The sequence below is a fragment of the Stenella coeruleoalba genome (assembly GCF_951394435.1).
Source record: "Stenella coeruleoalba genome assembly, chromosome: 2".
Taxonomy (NCBI): domain Eukaryota; kingdom Metazoa; phylum Chordata; class Mammalia; order Artiodactyla; family Delphinidae; genus Stenella; species Stenella coeruleoalba.
Genome location: NC_137147.1, coordinates 134,173,343 through 134,192,085, shown reverse-complemented (window position 1 = coordinate 134,192,085; position 18,743 = coordinate 134,173,343). Strand labels below are relative to the sequence as shown.

The window sequence follows — 18,743 nt, the reverse complement described above, 5'->3', positions numbered from 1 at the left end:
GTGTGAGGGACAATTTTCATAGCATGCCTTTTTAAAACTCTCTGTTCAAAATTAAATACTTATTTTAAAATAACATCAGAATAATACATTATATATCAATATAGCATAATAATATAACTCTTTATCACTATTCATCAGGTTATCTTGAGGAAAACAAATATAGGAAGTGCCTCGTGCAGTACAGGGGCACACCTGGCACAGCGTCAGTCCCCCCAAAATCCCTGCATACATCCCCCTTCAGACTTTAGGTTCCAGTTTCCCAAATCGGAGGTGCCCACTACCTCTTCCTGTGCTCTCACAGGGACTTTCCCCCTCTACCGAATGTCTTTCCCCCATTTCCTTTCTTCTCTCATCTCCATGTAGCTGTGAGTCTCAGGCAACATCTCCTCAGGAAGCCTTCTTTGATGGACACCCTTCTCCCTCCCTCCCCACACCCTGGCCCCATTAGGTGCCCCTCGTCCACCCACTGGGGACTACAAAGTCTGCTGGGTCCTCCGAAACTCAGAGGCCTTGAACCTGTGGGCTCCCTTTCCTGGAGTGCTGGCCTCCCCAAGGAATGAGTTCCCCTGGACAGGAGGGTATTAACGGCTGGCAGCAGGCTTTGCTCTCCACCCACACAGACATCTAGAAAAGTTTGTTTCCCCTGTGATGCTGATCCTCCAACAGCCACAAAGAAGATCTGAGTTTTGGTTTCCCTTAAGCTTTCATGAGGAAGATGCGTGGGGTTTCTCCTCTTCCCCCTGGGGCACTGTGTGCAGTAACAATGGAGGGAACAGTGATGGATGGCTCGGGCATGTAGCTCATGGTCCAGCAGGGAGGGCAGGCACTTACACAAGAACAGTGACAGACACAGTGGGGAATAGGCACAACGACAGCGCCAAAGTAGAGGGGGAGCCCAGGCCAAGCAGAGAAGATCATGCCCCACCAGGGCTCACGGGCAGCGGGAGTGTGGCCGGTGGGGATTGGAGGGAAGGCTTTTGAACAGGCAGCCCTGGCTGGGCGGCCTCCAGGAGTGGAGAGAGGGACAGAGCAGGGGCAGCAACCTGGGGCTCTGGCCCTCCAGGAAGGGGCCCTGGGGCTGAAACCTGAACCCAATGGTGGTTTGCTCTACGCTGGTCTACCTCTACAAGAGGCCAAGGCGGGCACTGGCAGGAACAAAAGGGCAAACTGGATGGAGCCTGGTGCCAAGGCAGCTGGAGAGGGCCCTGAGGGGGAAGGCCTGGTGCCACATCGCAGCCGGAGGCTGCGCCTCAAAGAGGAGCCGCAAATTTCTGTGGTTTTTTTGTTTTTTTTAACAAGTCTCTCCAGGATGTGAGATTCATCATTTCTCAGAACCTGAGATGTCTAAGGCCCCCCTTCTCTGGGGTCCCTGAGGTTTGGGCCAGAACAGTAGGGAAACAGTGACCAGGGGTATAACAGGAGGGGCAGCTGATAGCAGCTCCTACCCCTCTCTTGAATGTGATACGCGCCCCCAGCCCTGCCTTCATTAGGTTGTTTGCCAGACCAGCTCTGTCACACCCACACCCCCTCTTTCCTGCCAAACCTCTACCCTGACTATAAAGGGAAACAGAGTGCCCTGCTGCTGCCTGCTTTGAGGCCCTTGGCAGGAAGTGGAACTGTGGGTGATTGAAGAGCACTGTCAGGGCTTGTGTCACCCTTCAGGGCCTGGGCCCCGGTCCGGCAGCAGGGGCATCACCTCAGAGACCCTCTGACCCACCTCCATTACCCCTATTTCTCTCCAAATACATTGTAAACATCACATTTATTTGAGGTTTTCAAACCTCCAGAAAGCAAAGCAACAGCAGGGCTCTCCTTCATGCTGCCCCGGGCTCCAGTCTGTCAGGCATGCAAGACCGAGCTGGGAGACGAGTCAAGACAGACGTCTTCAAGAGCAGAGCCGGGGAGCAGCCAGCCCCACTCTTTCCTGTCCCCATCCCCCCAGCCTGGGCCTGGACTGCAATCAGCAGGGCAGACCCAGCCGATCCCCAGACCCCTCCCACCGCAGGGGCCTCTTCTCGGGGCCGCCGCCCCTCTCCCTCCTCCAGCCTCTCTGAGCCCGCTTCTGGAGCTTGGAGCCCGAGCTGCACGCGTTGCTCCCTCACACTGGGACCAAGCCAGCGGCTGTCAGGCTGTTTCTGTCAGCCCTGGCTCTCCAGTCAGGCAGGCAGCAGAGCACAGCAGGCCTGGCTCTCCTGTCATCGCGCTGTGCACCCAGCTCAGACCGGGTACGCGGCAGGGGACCAGGATCAGCAAAGGCTTGTCCAGAGAACCACTGTGGATGAGAAGGGCAGGGCCACCTGACTCGGTCTTTCCCAGTCTCCAGGGTCTCCCAGCCTCCACTCATTGGCTCTTGCTGGGCCTGAAACTTCTCAGGGCCTCAACAATCCAAGGTGCAGTGTCAATGACTCCTCCTCCAAGATGCCCCCCTGGCTTGGTGCCAGGCTCGGGGCTGGGCTATGGACAGTCAGCCAAACCTGCTACTTCAAGGCCCTGAGGACAGCCTCCAGCTTCATGGCCACGGCCAGGTCGCCCTTCACCTTCAGCCGCCCGCTCATGTAGGCCCCCAGGGGCCGCAGCTCCCTGCACAACAGGGCCTGCAGGTCCTCCTCGGCCATCTCCACCACCACATCAGGGATGGCATCAGGCACCCCATGCCCCACCCTCCCTTGCCCTGTGGGGAGAAAGAAAACTGAGCATTAGTAGGGGGACGACTATGCTGCAGGGGGTAGAAGAGGTTAGCATGTCCCACTGGGAGGGGTGGAAAGAGTGGTTAAGCGTTCAAATTCTAATACCCTGGGTTCAAGTCCCATTGGCTGTGTGACCGCTCAGAGCCTCAGTTTCCAAACTGGTGAAATGGGGATGACGAGGATAATCCCTAAATCACACGCTGATGATGAGAAGTAGGTGGGATAATGCACAAAACATGCTCCGCGCTGAGCCTGCCGTGAACAGGACCGCAACGTGTGTGGGGCGCCTGGCACAGGAAGCTCGGCCATCTGAGTCGTCCTGCTGACGAGGACAGGGCAGGGAGACCGAGGCCTGGGTAGTCACTGTCTGCAAATGGCATCGGAGCCCCTGACTGCTATGGGTTTGCCCTAAACTGGGGGCAGGAGCAGGGCCCAGTCTGAAAAAGGACCGTGGGTGGTCGGGGCTACGAGCAACCCGGGTGGAAGGAAGACAGCAGGGAGGGCAGCTGCACCTGTAGTGAGGTCCAAGAAGTAGATGCTCTGGGTGCCACTGGGCAGGGCGACATTGAACTGGTAGCAGGCCCCGACCTGGCTGACCAGGGCCTCAGACAGGAAGGGCTTCAGAGCCGTCAGCAGCCCCTCGGCCACAGGCTGCTTGGGGCTGGACCCGGCACCACCATGAGGGGCAGACGGCTCAACCTCGTTCACCATATCCAAGGTATCTGCTGGGGGCGGCCGAGGGGATTGGGGAGGGAGGAAGAGAGAAGGAGGTCAACGTGCTGCCAAGGTCAACGTGTGCCTCCGTACCTTCGCGGCAGTTCCGTCTTACACCCTCTTCAGGCCCACGTTCTGTTTCCTCCTCAGTTTCCTAAGAAGCTGCCCTTGAGATTTTAGCCATAACCCCCAATGCCATTTCTAAGCTACTCCGGCCTTGAATCCAAAACTCTTTGCTGGATGCTGTTGCTTCCTCCCATGGAGGCTCCCAAAGGCCTCCACACACTCAGACACCTGGACTCTTCTCACTGCCTTAGCTCTGGTCAGCTCTAGAATCGGGGTGGCCTGAACAGCTGGGTGGGGTGTGCACTGCACAAGCTGCTTGGTTAAGGGAACAAGTAGCAAAGTTCAGTCTGTGCTGGACACCAAGCTGAGCGCCCCGGGGAGCACCCTCACTCTTTCCCCGAGGCTCCTTACCTGGCTCGGGGAGTGGGGCACCTCCTGCCCCTGAAGACATGCCTCCTCCCAGGAAGTGGAGGGCCAGCTGCTGCAGGGTGCTGTCCAGGCTGGGCCCAGCTGGACTGTCCTGGGGCAGCTGGAGCACGGCCTCCACTGCCAGCTCCACGCGGTCCACCTCCAGCCCCCAGGCCCTGGTCACGTCGTTGATCTCCAGCTGCAGGATGGTGTGGGGAGAAATGGCACTCATTCAACAAACCTTTCCAGAGCACGTTCTTTAGGCAGGCTGGTACGGCCATGGTGGCACATGAGGCACCAGGCCTGCCCTTGAGAAGTTCCCAGCCTGGGACGGAGGCAGAGGGCAATTACAACCCAGCTGTGGGCAGCTGGTAGTGAGCAATCAGGAGAGGGTGTGGGGCAGGGAGGAGGGGGTGATGCCAGGAGGAGGAGGAATCATCCAGGTGAAGGGGCATCAAAGGAGGGCCCTTCCAGGCAATGGGAAGAGCAGGTGCAAAAATGCAGAAAGGAGCACCTCGAATGCTCGGGGAACCATGAGGAACCACAGTTCCATTTAGCTGGACCCTCAGTTGTGGCCTGGGACACCAGAGACAGCTGAGGGCTCAGAGGAGGCTGCTCCCGCTCACTTGGATCTATTCTGAGGCACAAGGAGTCCCGGAGATGAGTTTAGCAGGCAAGGGACAGAGCAGTCTTGCTTGTTGCAAAGATTCTCTTGGCTGCCGTGTGGACACTGGATTGGAGGGGCTAAGAGTAGAGGCATGGAGACCAGCTAGGACATTGTTTCAAACCGCAGGCAAAAGTGATGCAGATGCGGTGTCAGGCAGAGAGGCGGCTGTGAGCCGAGACACACCAGGGGAGGGGCACAACTCTGTAAACTCTATTAAGCTACAGAAGGACACTAGAGAAATAGAACCGCTGGACTTATCGGCTGCCCGGATGTGCGAAAACAAGGAGGGCGGTGAGGAGCCACGTTTCTAGTATGGCTGCCTGCACGGATCAGGAACGCGGGCGTTTATCCAGAGAGCATACACAGAGGAAGACACAGATTTGGGGGTGGGTAGGGAAGGAATGGTGACTTTTTAAACACGTTAAGCTTGAGGTGTCTACGGGACGGCCAACCGCAATTGGATAAGTGGGGCCAGGAAGCAGGGCAGAGTGGGACTGGATCGGAGTGTTGAGAATAATTAGTGTCTAGAGTTAGCAGAAAGCCCCAGGTGGGTAAGCTCTCCTGGGAGGTCACAGGTGAGAAGAGACCACTGAGGGAAACCTGGAAACAGAAGGGCAGAAGAACAGGGAGTAACCAGGAGTGTGGAATAATGGAAGCAGAGGATCCAAGAATAATGGAAGGATGGGTCCATGGAGTCAAAGGCTGACTCCAGGTGAAGTAAGGGAAGGACTGAGAAGTGCCCCTGTGCTAGCAAGAGGGAGGTCACCATGAGGTCGGCAGTGACGTCAGTCTTAGGAGAGTGGGGGGAGCCTAGATGAAGGACAGGAGGGGAGGAAGGAAAGGGGAGAGAGGGGTTAAGAGCTAGAGGGGGTCTGGGACAAAGGGAAAATATGTGTCCTCACAAAAAGGCAAGAAGAGGCTGAATTGAGGGAGGGAGCCGAGTCCTGAGCCCAGAGCACTGCCCGGTGCAGAGGAAGCAGATGCTTCCAGTGAGACAGGGAAACAGCACAGATGTAGATGAGTTTGAAGGGGTGATGCTGGAGGAAGCTGAAAGAGTTCTCACCCTAGAGTGTTTTCTCCTGAGGATTAAGAGGCAAGGCCTGTGGCAGAGGGACGGGTGGGGTGGCAATGGGGGAGGCTGGGCTGGGGCAGTGAGGGGTGAAGTGGCTGGCCTGGAGCAGCTAAGGAGGGCCCAGCAAGTGAGAGGTGGGGAGCGTGCAATCCCTCTAGAGGAAAAGTACGCAGAAGCAGGGGCGCGGTGATAATGAGAAACGTATGCCTGAAACGGGCCTTAGGGAGGTGTGCTGGATTTCCGGAGATTTCATTTTAGCCAGGCAATGACCCCACTTTACCAGGAGCCAACTCAATCTGGGCAATGGCCCTACATGACTCTAATGTCCTGGTATGGGACTCACTCCCTCAGATGGCCTCTCTTGGCTTTGCTGCACCAAAGCCATGTGCAACAAGGCCGACAGCAATTTTCTCTTCCTAAAGGTAGATCAAAACGGAATGTGGTTTCATGAAAAAAAATTATCAAATTGTGATCTGAGTTGTATAGGACTGAGCACTGGATTGGGGGCTGGGGGGAGGTGACCTGGCTCTGGTCCAGCTCTGCCCTGACCACAGGTCTAAGGGGCAAGTCAAATAATTTCTGAGCCTTAGTTTCCTTCCTCCAAAATAAAACAATAATACCAGCCTTTGCAGCAAAATGTAAAGCAGAGATACACCGAGCCAGGCAAAATGCTATGCATGTGAGAGCTCCTCTTGGGAATTTCACCCAGTTGATTTATTTCCTGAAGGGACTGCGACCTCCAGGACTGGCACTACCCCACTCCCCTTCCTGTCCTCTAACCCTGGGGAAAGCAGATCTTAGGGGAACGAGGGGAAACTTCACCCACGGTCCCCTGCCAGGACATGGGAGAAAGCACAAGGTGAACGTGAGGAGCAGGGGACACGCCTTCACACATGTATTTTAACCCCATCTTGTCACAGGAGGGATCTGAGGTGAATTCCAGGGTAACTGCTCACACTCAAAGAAGAGGCAGGAAAAAGGCCCAAATGCCCTCATGTCCCTTTGTTCTCTTCAGAACAAAGAACACAAACCCACAAAAATGCACATGCTGCCTCGGGGAGCATGGAATTCCCCTGAAGGTGACTAGGCCAGGAAGGCCCCTGCTCCTTTCACCCACCTGCCTGCCCCATGAGGGGCTGAGTGCCCCTGAGGCCCAGTGTTGTCATGGCAATGCCTGCAGAGCAGTGAAGAGTGAAACCTCAGGCAGTTGGGGCAGGACCCAAGAATTTCTGTCAGGCCACTCCCTGTCCCAGCCCCTTCACCTCTCAGGGATAGATTTGCCTAAGATCGCTACGGTGCCATCTTCTGTTCCTCGACTCACAGTCCCACCCAGACCACTGACTCTTCAAAAGTTGTTACACTCTTGGGACATAAGGCAAACTGAGGCCCAGAGCGATCTGGTGCTCTGCTAAAGTGCCCTGGCAGGCAGAGCTGGGCTGAGATGCCAGCCCCGAACCCTGCCCTGTGTGGAGCTGCCTACCAGGAGCTGGTCGCTGATCTTGGGCTTCTCCATCTGGATCTCCCGCAGAGGCCTCTTGAGCAGAGCCTTGGTCATGGCGTTCTGGGCCGTCATGCGTGTGGCTGTGTTCAGGTCCTTCACTGTCATCACCGACAGTACCGGGTCCCAGATGCGGAACTGGACGTCAGCCCCCACAGACAGCACAGCCCCATCCTTAGAGGCCAACTGTTGGGGGAGGCCATGAAAGAGGGGCTGGGGGCGCAGGGAGGCCAGGCCCACTGAGACCACCCAACCTGACCCACTCGCCTGGTCACTAGCTCCTCAGGAGCAAAACGGTATCCCCAAGTGCGTGGGCTTAGGTATATGGATCAAGGCTGTCCTCCCAGCCCCCTCCCCCTTTTTCTGGTATCTTCCTCATTCCTCACCCCTAATGGCTACTCACAGGCCAATACACCCAGCATAAGCCCCCACTCCCTCTGTCCACAGGAGCCAAGAAGCCCCTCACCTTGCAAGGAGGGACACTGAAGGCTCGTGTCCTCAGATCCACCCTCTGAAAGGAGTCAATGAAGGGCAGGAGCAGAACCATACCGGGTCCTTGAGGGGTGCGGATCCGGCCCAGTCGAAACACGACCATGCGCTCATAGGTGGGCACGATCTGTCCACAGCAGCAAGGAAAAGGGTTGAAAGCACTGAGCTGCTGCTGGCAATGATGTCTCCCCAGGTCCCTCCCTCTCCTCTCTCCCTCTGGCCTTGTTCAGTGTCAGGTATCCTGAGCTCTGTCTTCCGATGAAAAAAACAAAGCTCTGAGAGGTTAACTGACGTGCTCAAAAATCACAAAGCCCCCAAGTGAAACACACGAGATCTGAACGCAGTTCTGAATGACTCCAAAAGCCACGCCCTCAACTGCCATACTGTATTGACTTGATCCTCAGTGAAACCTTTCGCCTGTGTGATCTGAAGCTAGACATGACTCAACCCAGGAAACTGTCTGCCCTGTCTTAGTTAAGGGAAAAGCTGGGCTGCTCTAATAGCAGCCCCGAGCAAAGGGCTTTGCCAACTTCAGGTTCCTGGAATCCTCAAACAAGGAAATATGTCCAAATTGAGAAATGAAGTCTTAGAGAGGCAGTGACTTGCCCAAGGTCACATAATACTTGTTTCAGTGGCAGTTTGGGGACTAGGATTTAGGACCTTCTAAGGACTCCCTTCGAGATCACACCAAACCCCAAGCTTTCTAGAGACACTGGCTGTTGCCTGGGGCCACACGAGGGTAGGCTTCCACCTTCACTGCAGCTTTTAGGTGCAATCCTCAACTCTAGTTCATCCTTTCCCATCTGCACCATCCCTTGTTGAAAACGAGGCCTGAAATTCCTATTACTCATCACCTGCTGGGCCAGGTTGAGTGTTTTTCATTTCTAATTTAGCCTAACCCAAAGGGAGGAAGATATTTGTGTGCACCTTAAAGCCAGTGTTCAGACCCCCAAACTTGGGAGTTTGGGAAGACTTGTTTCTGCCACTTACTGGCTCCCAGTATGACTTTGGACAAGTCTGAGCTTCAGTTTCCTCATCTGAAAGGTGAGAATGAACAATTATTTTCCAGCCCATTTCACAGAGCTGTGATATTTGGGGGAAGGGGGCAGAGGATGGGGAATTCACCCACCAATGCCAAAGCTCTCCACATGGCCCAACCATTCTGGGGGCTGATCCAGCCAGCCTTACCTTCAGGGCAAACCAACCAGAAATGGGGAAGGTGATCAGCAGCAGCAAGAACCCCAGGAAACTGATGAGGCCATGGCAGAGGCAGGAAGGCCAGCTCTGAGGTGCATCTGGGGACAAGAGAGCAGAGGTAGTCAAGGAATGCCGACTGGGTCTGGCAGGACAGCTGCTGGCTGGGTGAACTCAGTCAAGTGTACCTTTTGCCCACCTCCCCTTTCAGTGGCTCCTTCCTTTTCAGGGCTAAGATGTTCTTTCCAAGCTCACAGTTCTTCACTCCACTTTAGTGCCGTGCCCTAAGAACCTAATACTACTCCCATATCTTTGGGCAGGTGCTAGTTAAGGACTGTTCCTTCCTCCCATACACCAAAACAAATCTGTCCCAAGTCCCACCCTCACAAGGCCTATTCTCTGCGAGACAGTAGTCATTGGAATTGAGAAGCCAATCACATGATGCTCTCCTCACTGGGCTGAGCAGGAGTCAATCCTTTTGTCTGATTTATATTGCCTCCCATAGCTGGCAAAGCCAGGAGTACCTGGGCATCTGTAAGCACATGCTGGGTTGAACTGAATGCTGCTGGCATAACACCTCCTCTACTATCAGCCCCAGAAGTGTGCTTTCAAGGAGTCCTTTTGGAGACAGCCTAAGGCTATCTGGTGAGGGTGGCATCACTGGACCTTAGCTTAAAGGGATAAAGCATCAATTGCTCTTCAACAGATGCCAGAGATGAGGGCAAAGATGTTCTTTCCTAGTTCACAATTCTTCACCCCCCTTTAATGCCCTCTGGGCCATGCCTCGCTTGAAGCAGCTTCAGGTGAGAGGTGGGGGACAGAGAGCTAGGAAAATGAGATTCATTTGAACCACAGGTCCCTTCCCCCGTGAACCAGAAGCCCAGAATGGGAGTGAAAGCTGAGAAAACCCCAGAATCTGGGAGAGGTTATTTTCTGCTCTCTTTCCTCTCCCAACCCTGAACAGAGAGCAGACAGGAGCCTCGGCTCCACACTTCCAGGAACCCTGTACTTCCGGGCTCTCTGGGCCCCAGAATGCTAAATCTCCTTTCCTGCCTCGTTCTGACCCATGTGGCCCCTGCAGGAAAGGAACCCTTGGATAGGGGCATCTGTCATTAGAGGAGGATCACATAGGGGCCACATCCTCTGGGGCTTTGGTTGTTAGGCTGTGGCATGTGGGATCTGGCCTATGGGCCAAGGGAATTACTCAAGGATTTGGAGCAAGACAGGGCCCGGAAGACATGACAGGCACCTGAGGGCCTGCACATCTCCACCAGGGAACAGGGACATGCGCAAGCTTAGGGAGTCTAGAGGTGCCCCCTGAGGGGAAGATTCTGCCATTTCTCTGCAGCCAAGTGCCCTTGGCATGCTGGTGACCTCCTATGCCTAGACCTTAGTTTCTTTCTAGGCAAAATGGAAACCTGAAATCTCTGGGCTGATAAAAGCCGAGGAGAAACGAGGTGGGGCGACGCTTCTTGGAAGATGAGAGACCTGTGGTGCTGCAGCCCCGTGGCCCTAGGAGGGCTGGATTAGCAGTAGCATCCCAGCGCCTGATGCAAGCCCTTCTCCACATTGTGGAGACCCCCTCTCGGTCCCTCCTGTAAGGATGTGAGCGCGCAAGACCGGCTGACTCCCGAGAGGCAGAGGGTTCGGGCCCAGGATTGCCAGCCGATCTCTCCCAGGTCCGCTGTGCTGGGCGGCCACTCACCGGCCCCAGGCCCCACGCCGCCCGGCTCCGGGGACAAGCAACCCTTCTGCGAGCCCAGGAAGCCGAAGCTCGACTGCTGGAAACGGTCAAAGTCCCCCAAGGGCAGCGCTCGGTACCCAGACCTGCCGAGCATGACTCCTAACGGGGGTACGCCCCGCGCCCCAGCACTGTACGCAGCCTGACCAGCCGGCCGCTACTCCGCCCCAACCCTGCTGGTCGCCGTTCCCGGTTTCGCCTGCGCGGCCATGGGCGGTGGCCCTGGCGCAGAAGGAGGAGGCAGGACGGGCTCGGCTCTCACCGTCGCACAGCGCCCCCTGCGCTGGGAGGACCGAAGTGCGGCCGCGGGGCAGGGAGGGAGGGTAGTCTGTGTTCCTGGAAGCCCGCAGGAGTCCGTCCTCCTACACCTTGCTCCCACTAGGCCTTAGAAAAGGAGCAGGAAGAGAAGTTGAGCTTTGTAAGGGGCTCAACTTTGTAAGATTCAGGAGCTGAATCTTCTCCAGAAGCAAGGAAATGCTACCAGCCTTCTCAGCACGAACTCAAAAACTAGGGACGGATTTTGGGAAGGTTGCCCTTATATGGAATTAGGTTTTCTCCAAGGCATGATAAACAAATTATTCCTCTTTGTGTCCCCTCAGCCCAGCAAGCAGGGCCTGGCAAAGAGTGGATCTCAGTGCTTATCTGTTGAATGAAGGAGTAGCCAGATCATTGTGGGTCAAGGTGGGGCAGGAGGGCCTGAACTTGGGCACAAAAAGAAAGAAATTTCATGTGCAGACCTCAGGGAGCATGGCAGAGTAAGGAAGGAGGGGATTGCACAGTGCTAACCCAGGGCAGCCCTCCAGAGCATCACAGAGGTGAGATCCTCAGTCTTGCAGTTGCAGAAGCAGCATGCCCCTTGATCCAGGTACCCAGAGGTAACTTGTCTCTCCATGGCTTGAGAAAACCCAAATGCAAATGGTGAATTTACTCTGAGAAGCATTCATTTCCAACAAGGTGTTGGGCAGGCTGTCTTCCAAAGCGGGCAAAGAAATTAATAAAGCTTTCCTTGTCTCACACATGCCAGCCCTCAGGCGCCTCAGTCCACTTCCAGGTCCCTTCTGCAGATGGCTGCTTACCATCTTTGGCTTTTACTGGTTTGATGGCCTGATTCTAAACCTCTGGAGGCACTGATCAAGCTGCAGGGTAGGGTAGGCTCCTGAGGCTTTGCACTGTCCCTGGGAAGTTAGTTCTCCCCGCATCCCCCCACCCCCACCCCAGACTATAAACTTTACAAGAGATAGGCCCCATCACCATCCCTCTAGTCTGTCCCGGACTGGAACTGAGCACAAAAATGGGTACACGGGAGTCAGCACAATGACTGGGATGCTTTGAAGTTTGAAGACAGGGGTATTGGCCCAGTGATGCCACCTGGAGTTGTGCTTTCTCCCCTCACCAGCTTGGACCTGGGCTTCTCCTTTGGCCAAGAGCTAACTTGCTCTCTCATTTTTTTTTTTTAATAAATATATTTATTTATTTATTTTTGGCTGCGTTGGGTCTTTGTTGCTGTGCACGGGCTTTCTCTAGTTGCGGTGAGTGGGGGCTACTCTTCGTTGCAGTGCGCCAGCTTCTCATTGCGGTGGCTTCTCTTGTTCCAGAGCACAGGCTCTAGGCGCGGGCTTTAGTAGTTGTGGCACATGGGCTTAGCTGCTCCGTGGCATGTGGGATCTTCCCAGACCAGGGCTCGAACCCCTGTCCCCTGCATTGGCAGGAGGATTCTTAACCTCTGCGTCTCTCCTCACTCTTCTCATACCTGCCCACCAGCTCTTCCCATTCCCTCCCCACTCCCTACTGCCTCAGATTCACCAGCCCTTCCAACTGTCACACAAGGCATCGTCTTGTTCCCCTCATCTCCACTCAGTGTCCTCCTAGTGTCTCTGACACTGGTCTCTCCCCACATCCCACGGCCACTATCCTAGACCAGGCCACCTGCCCCTAGGTTGTCAGAATGACTGTCCCAATATACACTACAGATCATGTTGTTCCTCGTTTCCAAACCCTTCACCGACTGTCGCCCACAGTACTTGTCCATCTGCTTAGCTATCACCTTGCCCCAGCGCACTCCTGGGTCAACATTACTCATGGGTCCCCTCTTAAATCTGAAAATAACCAAAACTGAAACTGAAAACTAGTTGTTTTTTCTCAAAACTAGTTTCTAAACAACCTCTCCTGTTTCAAACCTCCATGCCTTTGCATGTGCTGTTCTCTCTGCTTAAAGTGTCCCTCCAATTTCTGAATCCCTGGCGAATTCCCACCATTCCTTCATGTCCCAGCTGAGGGATCTCCTTTCCAGCCAGTCTCAATACTGTGTGAAAATCTCCTTTTGGCGGCCTGCTCCTCCATTAGATCTGGGGTTCTTCCAAAGTAGGAGCCACGTGTGGCTCACCTCTGCGTCTCCGGCTCCCAGCTGAGGGCTGGCACAAAGCTATGCCAGTGTGAGATGAATGAATGTTTCAAAACCGAGGGCGGGGGCTGCCTCCTTCCCGGTCAGCTCTGACACTGTCCAGCTGTGCGTCTACCCCTCTCCTCCCTCTCCCTCCTCCCTGCTCGAGGCAGGTCTTCAGAACTCACAGTCTACTTCTCCGCCCCTAGAACCGCCCACAGCTAGTGTCTCACTTCCTCTCGGGAGGCGGACGCTTGGGGGCCCCTCGCCTTTCGGACGCTTCGGGAGCTCAGACGTCAGCCGCAAGCCTCTGGTTCAGCTTCTCCCGCCCTTCAGCATCAAAATCGAGAATCGAAACTGCGCTGGATTCCATGCAGCAGGAGCCTAAACCCGCCGGATCTCCGGGGCCCCAGCAGGACCCCGCACTGCCCCACGCCCCCACCATGCCTCCCCCGGAGTCCCTCTCCGAAGGCCACGAGCACAGCCACAGCCCCACAGAGGTACTAGTACTGCGTTTGGGGAGATGGGGTTCAGGCTTTGTTGATTTTGGTTGGGGGAGATGTGGGGAGGGACAGGGGAACTTGGCCAAGCACCTTAAAGAGTGACACAAAGAAGGAAGACCAGGCATGAGGTCCTGACCTTCTCGGTTTGGGGTAGCGGTCACGGAAAGTAGAAAATGGGATGAGGATAAGTAAGTGGGGGGGCCTCTCTGGGCTGCGATTCTCCACGAGCAGGGGGGTAAGATGCTGAGGGTCAGTGGCACCCCGGACCGGACTCTTCCGCCCCCACGCTGGGACCTGCCTCTTATCCCCTGCCTCAGACGTCCCCTGCCTCAGACGAAGGACCACCTGTTAGGGAGAGTAGTAGCCATATTGCACCGGCCTGGGAACCCCCAACATGTCCCAGGTGTGGAAAAACAAGAACCCTAGTTCCCAGATCAGAAAGTGGGAGAGAGGTGTCTTGCCTTGGCTAAGGCCTCAGAGTTCCTGTGGTCTCTCCTTTAGGAAGCTTCTTGGATCCTTTTCTTGGAGCACCCTGCTCCCCTAACCCCCATCCCCAAGGGGTTTATTAGTCTTCTCCTGCACAAACTCCCTAGCCACCCCCGACCCCCAAAGGAACTACTTAGATCAGTTGCTCTATGTTCTTCCAGGCCCTTTTTACTGTCCTTCATGAAAGTACAAATAACACCATATTGCAGTAACTTTCATTATTTGCATTTACACCTCAGAATAATATTAACAATACTAGTTAAGATTTGTGAATATTTCTCATGGGCCAGGTACTGTATTAAGCACTTTTCTTGTGGTAAAATGTTATCAAATATATATATTATGTATGTTTTCTCCATTTCTAAGTGTACACAGTTCAGTGGCATTAAATACATTCACAATGTTGTATAGCCCTCACCACTGTCTGTTTACAGAATTTTTTTATCCAAACAAAGTCTGTACCCTTTAAGCAATAGCTCCTCATTCCCCTCTTCCCCCAGTGGCTGGTAACCTCTAATCTACTTCCTCTGTGAATTTGCCTAGTCTAGATATTTCCTATAAGTGGATTCCTACAATATTTGCCCCTTTGTCTCTGCATGATCTTACTTAGCATAATGTCTTCAAGGTTCATTCATGTTGTAGCATGTGTCAGAATTTCTTTTTTAAGGCTGAATAATATTCCATTGTGTGTATATACCACATTTTGTTTATCCATTCATCTGTTGATGGACACTTGGGTCGTTTCCACCTTTTGGCTATTGTGAATAATGCTGTGTACAGAATAATGAGTGTAGAAGGATCTGGGTACTTGTTTTCAGTTCTTTTGGGTATATATCTAGGTGTGGAATTGTTGGATCATATGGTAGTTCTATGTTTAACTTTCTGAGGAAATATCAAAGTGTATTAAGCACTTTTATGTGCGGTTATGTGATATACACTTAATGAATCTCATTTTTAAACTTAAGTTTCTTGAAGGCAGGGATTTGTCCTATACATCCTTTTATCTCAGGGCCTAGTACTGTGTCTTAGGAGAAGTAGATGCTCAGTAAACTGTGGAGTGAGAGTGGGAAGGCCTGAGTAAGTGGAGGATTGGGGTACTGATAAGCCTGGGTTTTGCATCATCCAATGACAGCCTGGTATGGCATTGGAAGTCCCACTCTCAGCCTCCAGCCATAGGGGCGGGTGTCCATTGGGTGGGGACTCCTGGGACTTCAGATCTCACCTCCCTCTCTGATCCCCCAGCAAGCCACGGAGGAAGAGTTCCAGTTCTTGCACTGCCAGGGCTGCCGGGCAGAAGCCAAGTGCCCCAAGCTGCTGCCTTGTCTGCACACGCTGTGTTCAGGATGCCTGGAGGAGCCTGGCAGGCAGTGCCCCATCTGCCAGGCGCCCTGGCCCCCAGGCCCTGATGTGCAGTCCTTGGACAACGTCTTCTTCGAAGGCTTAAAGTGGCGCCTGCATGCGTACCGGCAAATCGTGGACGCGCAGGCCCTTTGCACCCGCTGCAAAGAGCTGGCCGACTACTGGTGCTTCGAGTGCAAGCAGCTCCTCTGTGCCAAGTGCGTCAAGGCGCACCAGTGGTTCCTCAAGCACGAGGCCCGGCCACTGGCGGAACTCCGCAGCCAGTCGGCGCGCGAGTTTCTGGATGACATGCGCAAATCCAACAACATCTTCTGTTCCAACCCTAACCACCGCGACCCTACGCTGACCAGGTAACCAGGCCTGCCCAGGGTGGGGTGAAGCTTCTAAGAGCGAGGTAGAGGCTGCGGGGAGCAGAGATCCAAAGTCTCACAGCCGGGAACGTGGGTAAAGGAGCTTCTAACGTCTTGCAACTCAAAATAAGGTCCACAGACCAGCAGCATCGATAGCGATGACCGCAATTTATGCTGTCCCGTGCGAATGGATGGATAGCAGTAGTTTCCAATTTCCCCTTATAAGAAATAATGCTGCAGAAACATCTTTTCACCCATATCCAGTCATTTCTTCAGGATAAATTTTTAGAAATGCCATTTCTAGGTGAAGGGTTATGAAAGTTTTACATTTCGATACATGTTGCCAAACTGCCCTTTAGAAAGTCTTATAGTGGAATTTTCCAGAAGCATTGCCATGGAGTCTCAGTATAGCTGGATTCTAGGATGAGATGTGGGTAGTTAGTTTCTGTCTGAAAAGTCAAAACCGAAACAATGCACTTCCTGGGAGTGTCTGTATGAGAAAAAAAAAGTCATGTCCAATATTAATGATTTTTACTAAACAGCACAGGATTTTAATTCAGGATTTTTTGGATAGATAATACATTTATATGGTGCAAAAAATTACAAACAAAATTTATAGAGAGGACAAAGTCTCCATTCCACTCTGTCCCCCATCTGCCTAATACCCACCACTTCTCCCTCCCCCATCCGCGTTTAACCATGGTTACCAGTTTTGAATGTTTCCAGAGTTTGTGAATATACACACAGGTAGGAGTATATAGTCTTATAGGTCTTATTTTTCCCCCTTTAAGCAAAAGGCAGCATACCTATGTGAACTTTTAATCCTCTAGCTTGTATAAGATTCTTGGGGATCTGCTTGCAAAGTGAAAGTATTCTTTGCCCGTTGGGGGCACACTCAGACAGAGCTCCATTCCTGCTAAACTTACTTCCTGCTTGGAGATTTACCACCTGTACTACCAGATTCCTCCACAGCTGATACTATTGTTTGAATTTGGATTTCTTTGTTTATTGTTAAGGTTGAGGTCCAGTGGCTTTTCATATGTTTTTTATTCACTGAGCTTCTTCATTTGTAAATTGCATCCTGAGGGCCTTTGCTTGTTTGTTTCTTTACTCTTAGGAATTAGTCTTTAATTGTAAGAGCTTGTTATAGTGCAGATATTTTTCCTGTGTTGACCTTTGTCATTCATTCAATATGAGGTGTTGTGTTTTAAGTTTTTAGTTCTATGTAGTCCAATCCCTCAATCTCTTCCTTTGTGGTATCTGGCTTTGATCATCCTAGGAAAGATTTTTCCTATGCCAGTGTTGAAAATATTTACTTATACTCTATTTTAATAATTTGTTTTTATAGTTAAAATTTTCATTCCCATGGAATTTATTTTTGTGTGTGGTATAAGGTAAGAACCCTTGCTTTGCATTTCTCTCCAAATGGAAAGCCAGTTCTCTCAACAACTTTTATTGAATAATTCACTCTTTTTGTTTTTTCCCATTTTTTAAAATCGAAGTATAGTTAATGTACAGTATTTTGTTACAGGTGTATAATATAGTGATTCACAATTTTTAAAGGTTATACTTCATTTATAGTTATTAGAAAATATTGGCTATATTCCCCATGTTGTACAATATATCCTTGTAGCTTATGAATACTCCACTCTTGCTTTGATCTGAAATGCCCTTTTAATCTTGTACTAAATGTCCATGTAGTCATGAATATGTTTGTAAATCTCTGTTCTGCACCAAACTATTCTTATGCTGATCCTTACTACTGTAAGGAGTTCTGTAGCTTTGATAGGGTGAATTCCCATTCTTTTTCAAAAATAATTTTACTTTCATAATTTGTACAGTTGCTTTTGCTGTTACAATTCATGCAGTTTCAGAAGTTACATATTCATTGAGATTTTGACTGAGATGACATTAAATCTTGGAAGAATTGTCCTCATCTCTGGTTATATCTTTGGGTTTTATAGTTTTTTTTTTTTTTTTTTTTTTTTTTTTTGCGGTACGCGGGCCTCTCACTGTTGTGGCCTCTCGCGTTGCGGAGCACAGGCTCCGGACGCGCAGGCTTAGCGGCCATGGCCCACGGGCCCAGCCGCTCCGCGGCATGTGGGATCCTCCCAGATCGGGGCACGAACCCGTGTCCCCTGCATCGGCAGGCGGACTCTCAATCACTGCGCCACCAGGGAAGCCCCTGGGTTTTATAGTTTTATTCACAAACATCTTGAACTTTTAAATTATAGTTAACTTTCTAATATGTAATAATATTATGAATGGAATCTTTTTCCATTATAATTTCCAACTGGTTATCATTAACATTCACTAATGCTATTAATTTATGTATATTTATATTACATCTAGCCATCTTATTGGGCTCTTTTATTCTTGTAAGATTTTCAGTTGATTTTTTGGATTTTCTAGGTAAACAGTCATATCACCTACAAATAGTAAAACCTTTTTTCTTTCCAGTATTTATACATATTACCTCTTTGTAGCTTTGTTTCATTGGATTGGCCAGCACTGCCAGGACAGTATTGAATAATGTGAAGCAGTGGTTAGAAAAGGCAACTTTGTCTTGTACCTCTCTTTCATAAGAAAGTTTCTTATGTTTTCTTGTTTAGTATGATGCTTATTATTGATTTCCGTAGGTGACTTTTAAAAATCACATTAAGAAAGTTGCCTCCCACTTCTAGTTTTCTTAGAGTTTTGTTGTTGCTGTTATTTTGTTTTATTTTTAACTCAGGAATAGGTGTTCTTTTGGACTCTGAAGATGTCCTTTCACCTTTCAGTATGATGAATTATATCAATAGGTTTCTTTATGTTGAACCATTCTTTAAGTCCTGGGAGGAAAAAGTCTATTTGGTCATGATATACTATTATTTTAATTTTAATTTAAAATTAAATTTTAATTTTATGAATATGTATGATTTCCTTGTCAAGTTTTCTTATTCATTTGATAAGACAACTCTTTCAATGAGTTTGCAAGCTTTTTTGAACGTGATGATATGTATAAATTGCTTTGCATAGTGCCTGGCACCTATTAAATACTCAATAAATGTTAAAATGCTACTCTGAGAATTTCTCTGCTGTACACTAGTTTAAAGAACATAGCAATTCAAGCTTATAGAGGTTTCTTGA

The 18,743-nt window shown here is 51.3% G+C and overlaps 2 protein-coding genes across 7 annotated transcripts in view; one reads left to right on the top strand and one right to left on the bottom strand.

Annotated features, from left to right (window-relative positions):
- Nucleotides 1–493: 493 nt before the first annotated feature.
- Nucleotides 494–10,769, bottom strand: STOML1 (stomatin like 1). 3 transcript variants are annotated; one of them, XM_079914228.1, is made up of 7 exons: nt 10,501–10,769; nt 8,790–8,896; nt 7,579–7,728; nt 7,095–7,298; nt 3,879–4,074; nt 3,200–3,412; nt 494–2,671 (listed from the first exon to the last, which is right to left on the bottom strand). In XM_079914228.1, exons 1-7 carry the CDS (start codon nt 10,631–10,633, stop codon nt 2,478–2,480), a joined length of 1,197 nt encoding a protein of 398 aa, XP_079770354.1. In that variant the 5' UTR covers nt 10,634–10,769; the 3' UTR covers nt 494–2,477. The 3 variants fall into 3 exon arrangements, with proteins under 3 accessions (XP_079770354.1, XP_079770355.1, XP_079770353.1); XM_079914229.1 differs by having other exon boundaries at nt 3,200–3,409; XM_079914227.1 differs by having other exon boundaries at nt 2,638–3,409.
- A 2,381-nt stretch (nt 10,770–13,150) lies between these two features.
- The window catches only part of PML (PML nuclear body scaffold), a 42,266-nt gene continuing 36,673 nt past the window's right edge, over nt 13,151–18,743 (top strand). For 3 of the 4 annotated variants that reach the window (XM_079914560.1, XM_079914557.1, XM_079914559.1), the window contains exons 1-2: nt 13,189–13,416; nt 15,148–15,614. In XM_079914560.1, the coding sequence (XP_079770686.1) occupies nt 13,288–13,416; nt 15,148–15,614 (596 nt within the window). In that variant the 5' untranslated portion in view covers nt 13,189–13,287. Of the gene's footprint in view, nt 13,417–15,147; nt 15,615–18,743 lie in introns of all 4 variants that reach the window. The other variant, XM_079914558.1, reaches the window with a different exon arrangement.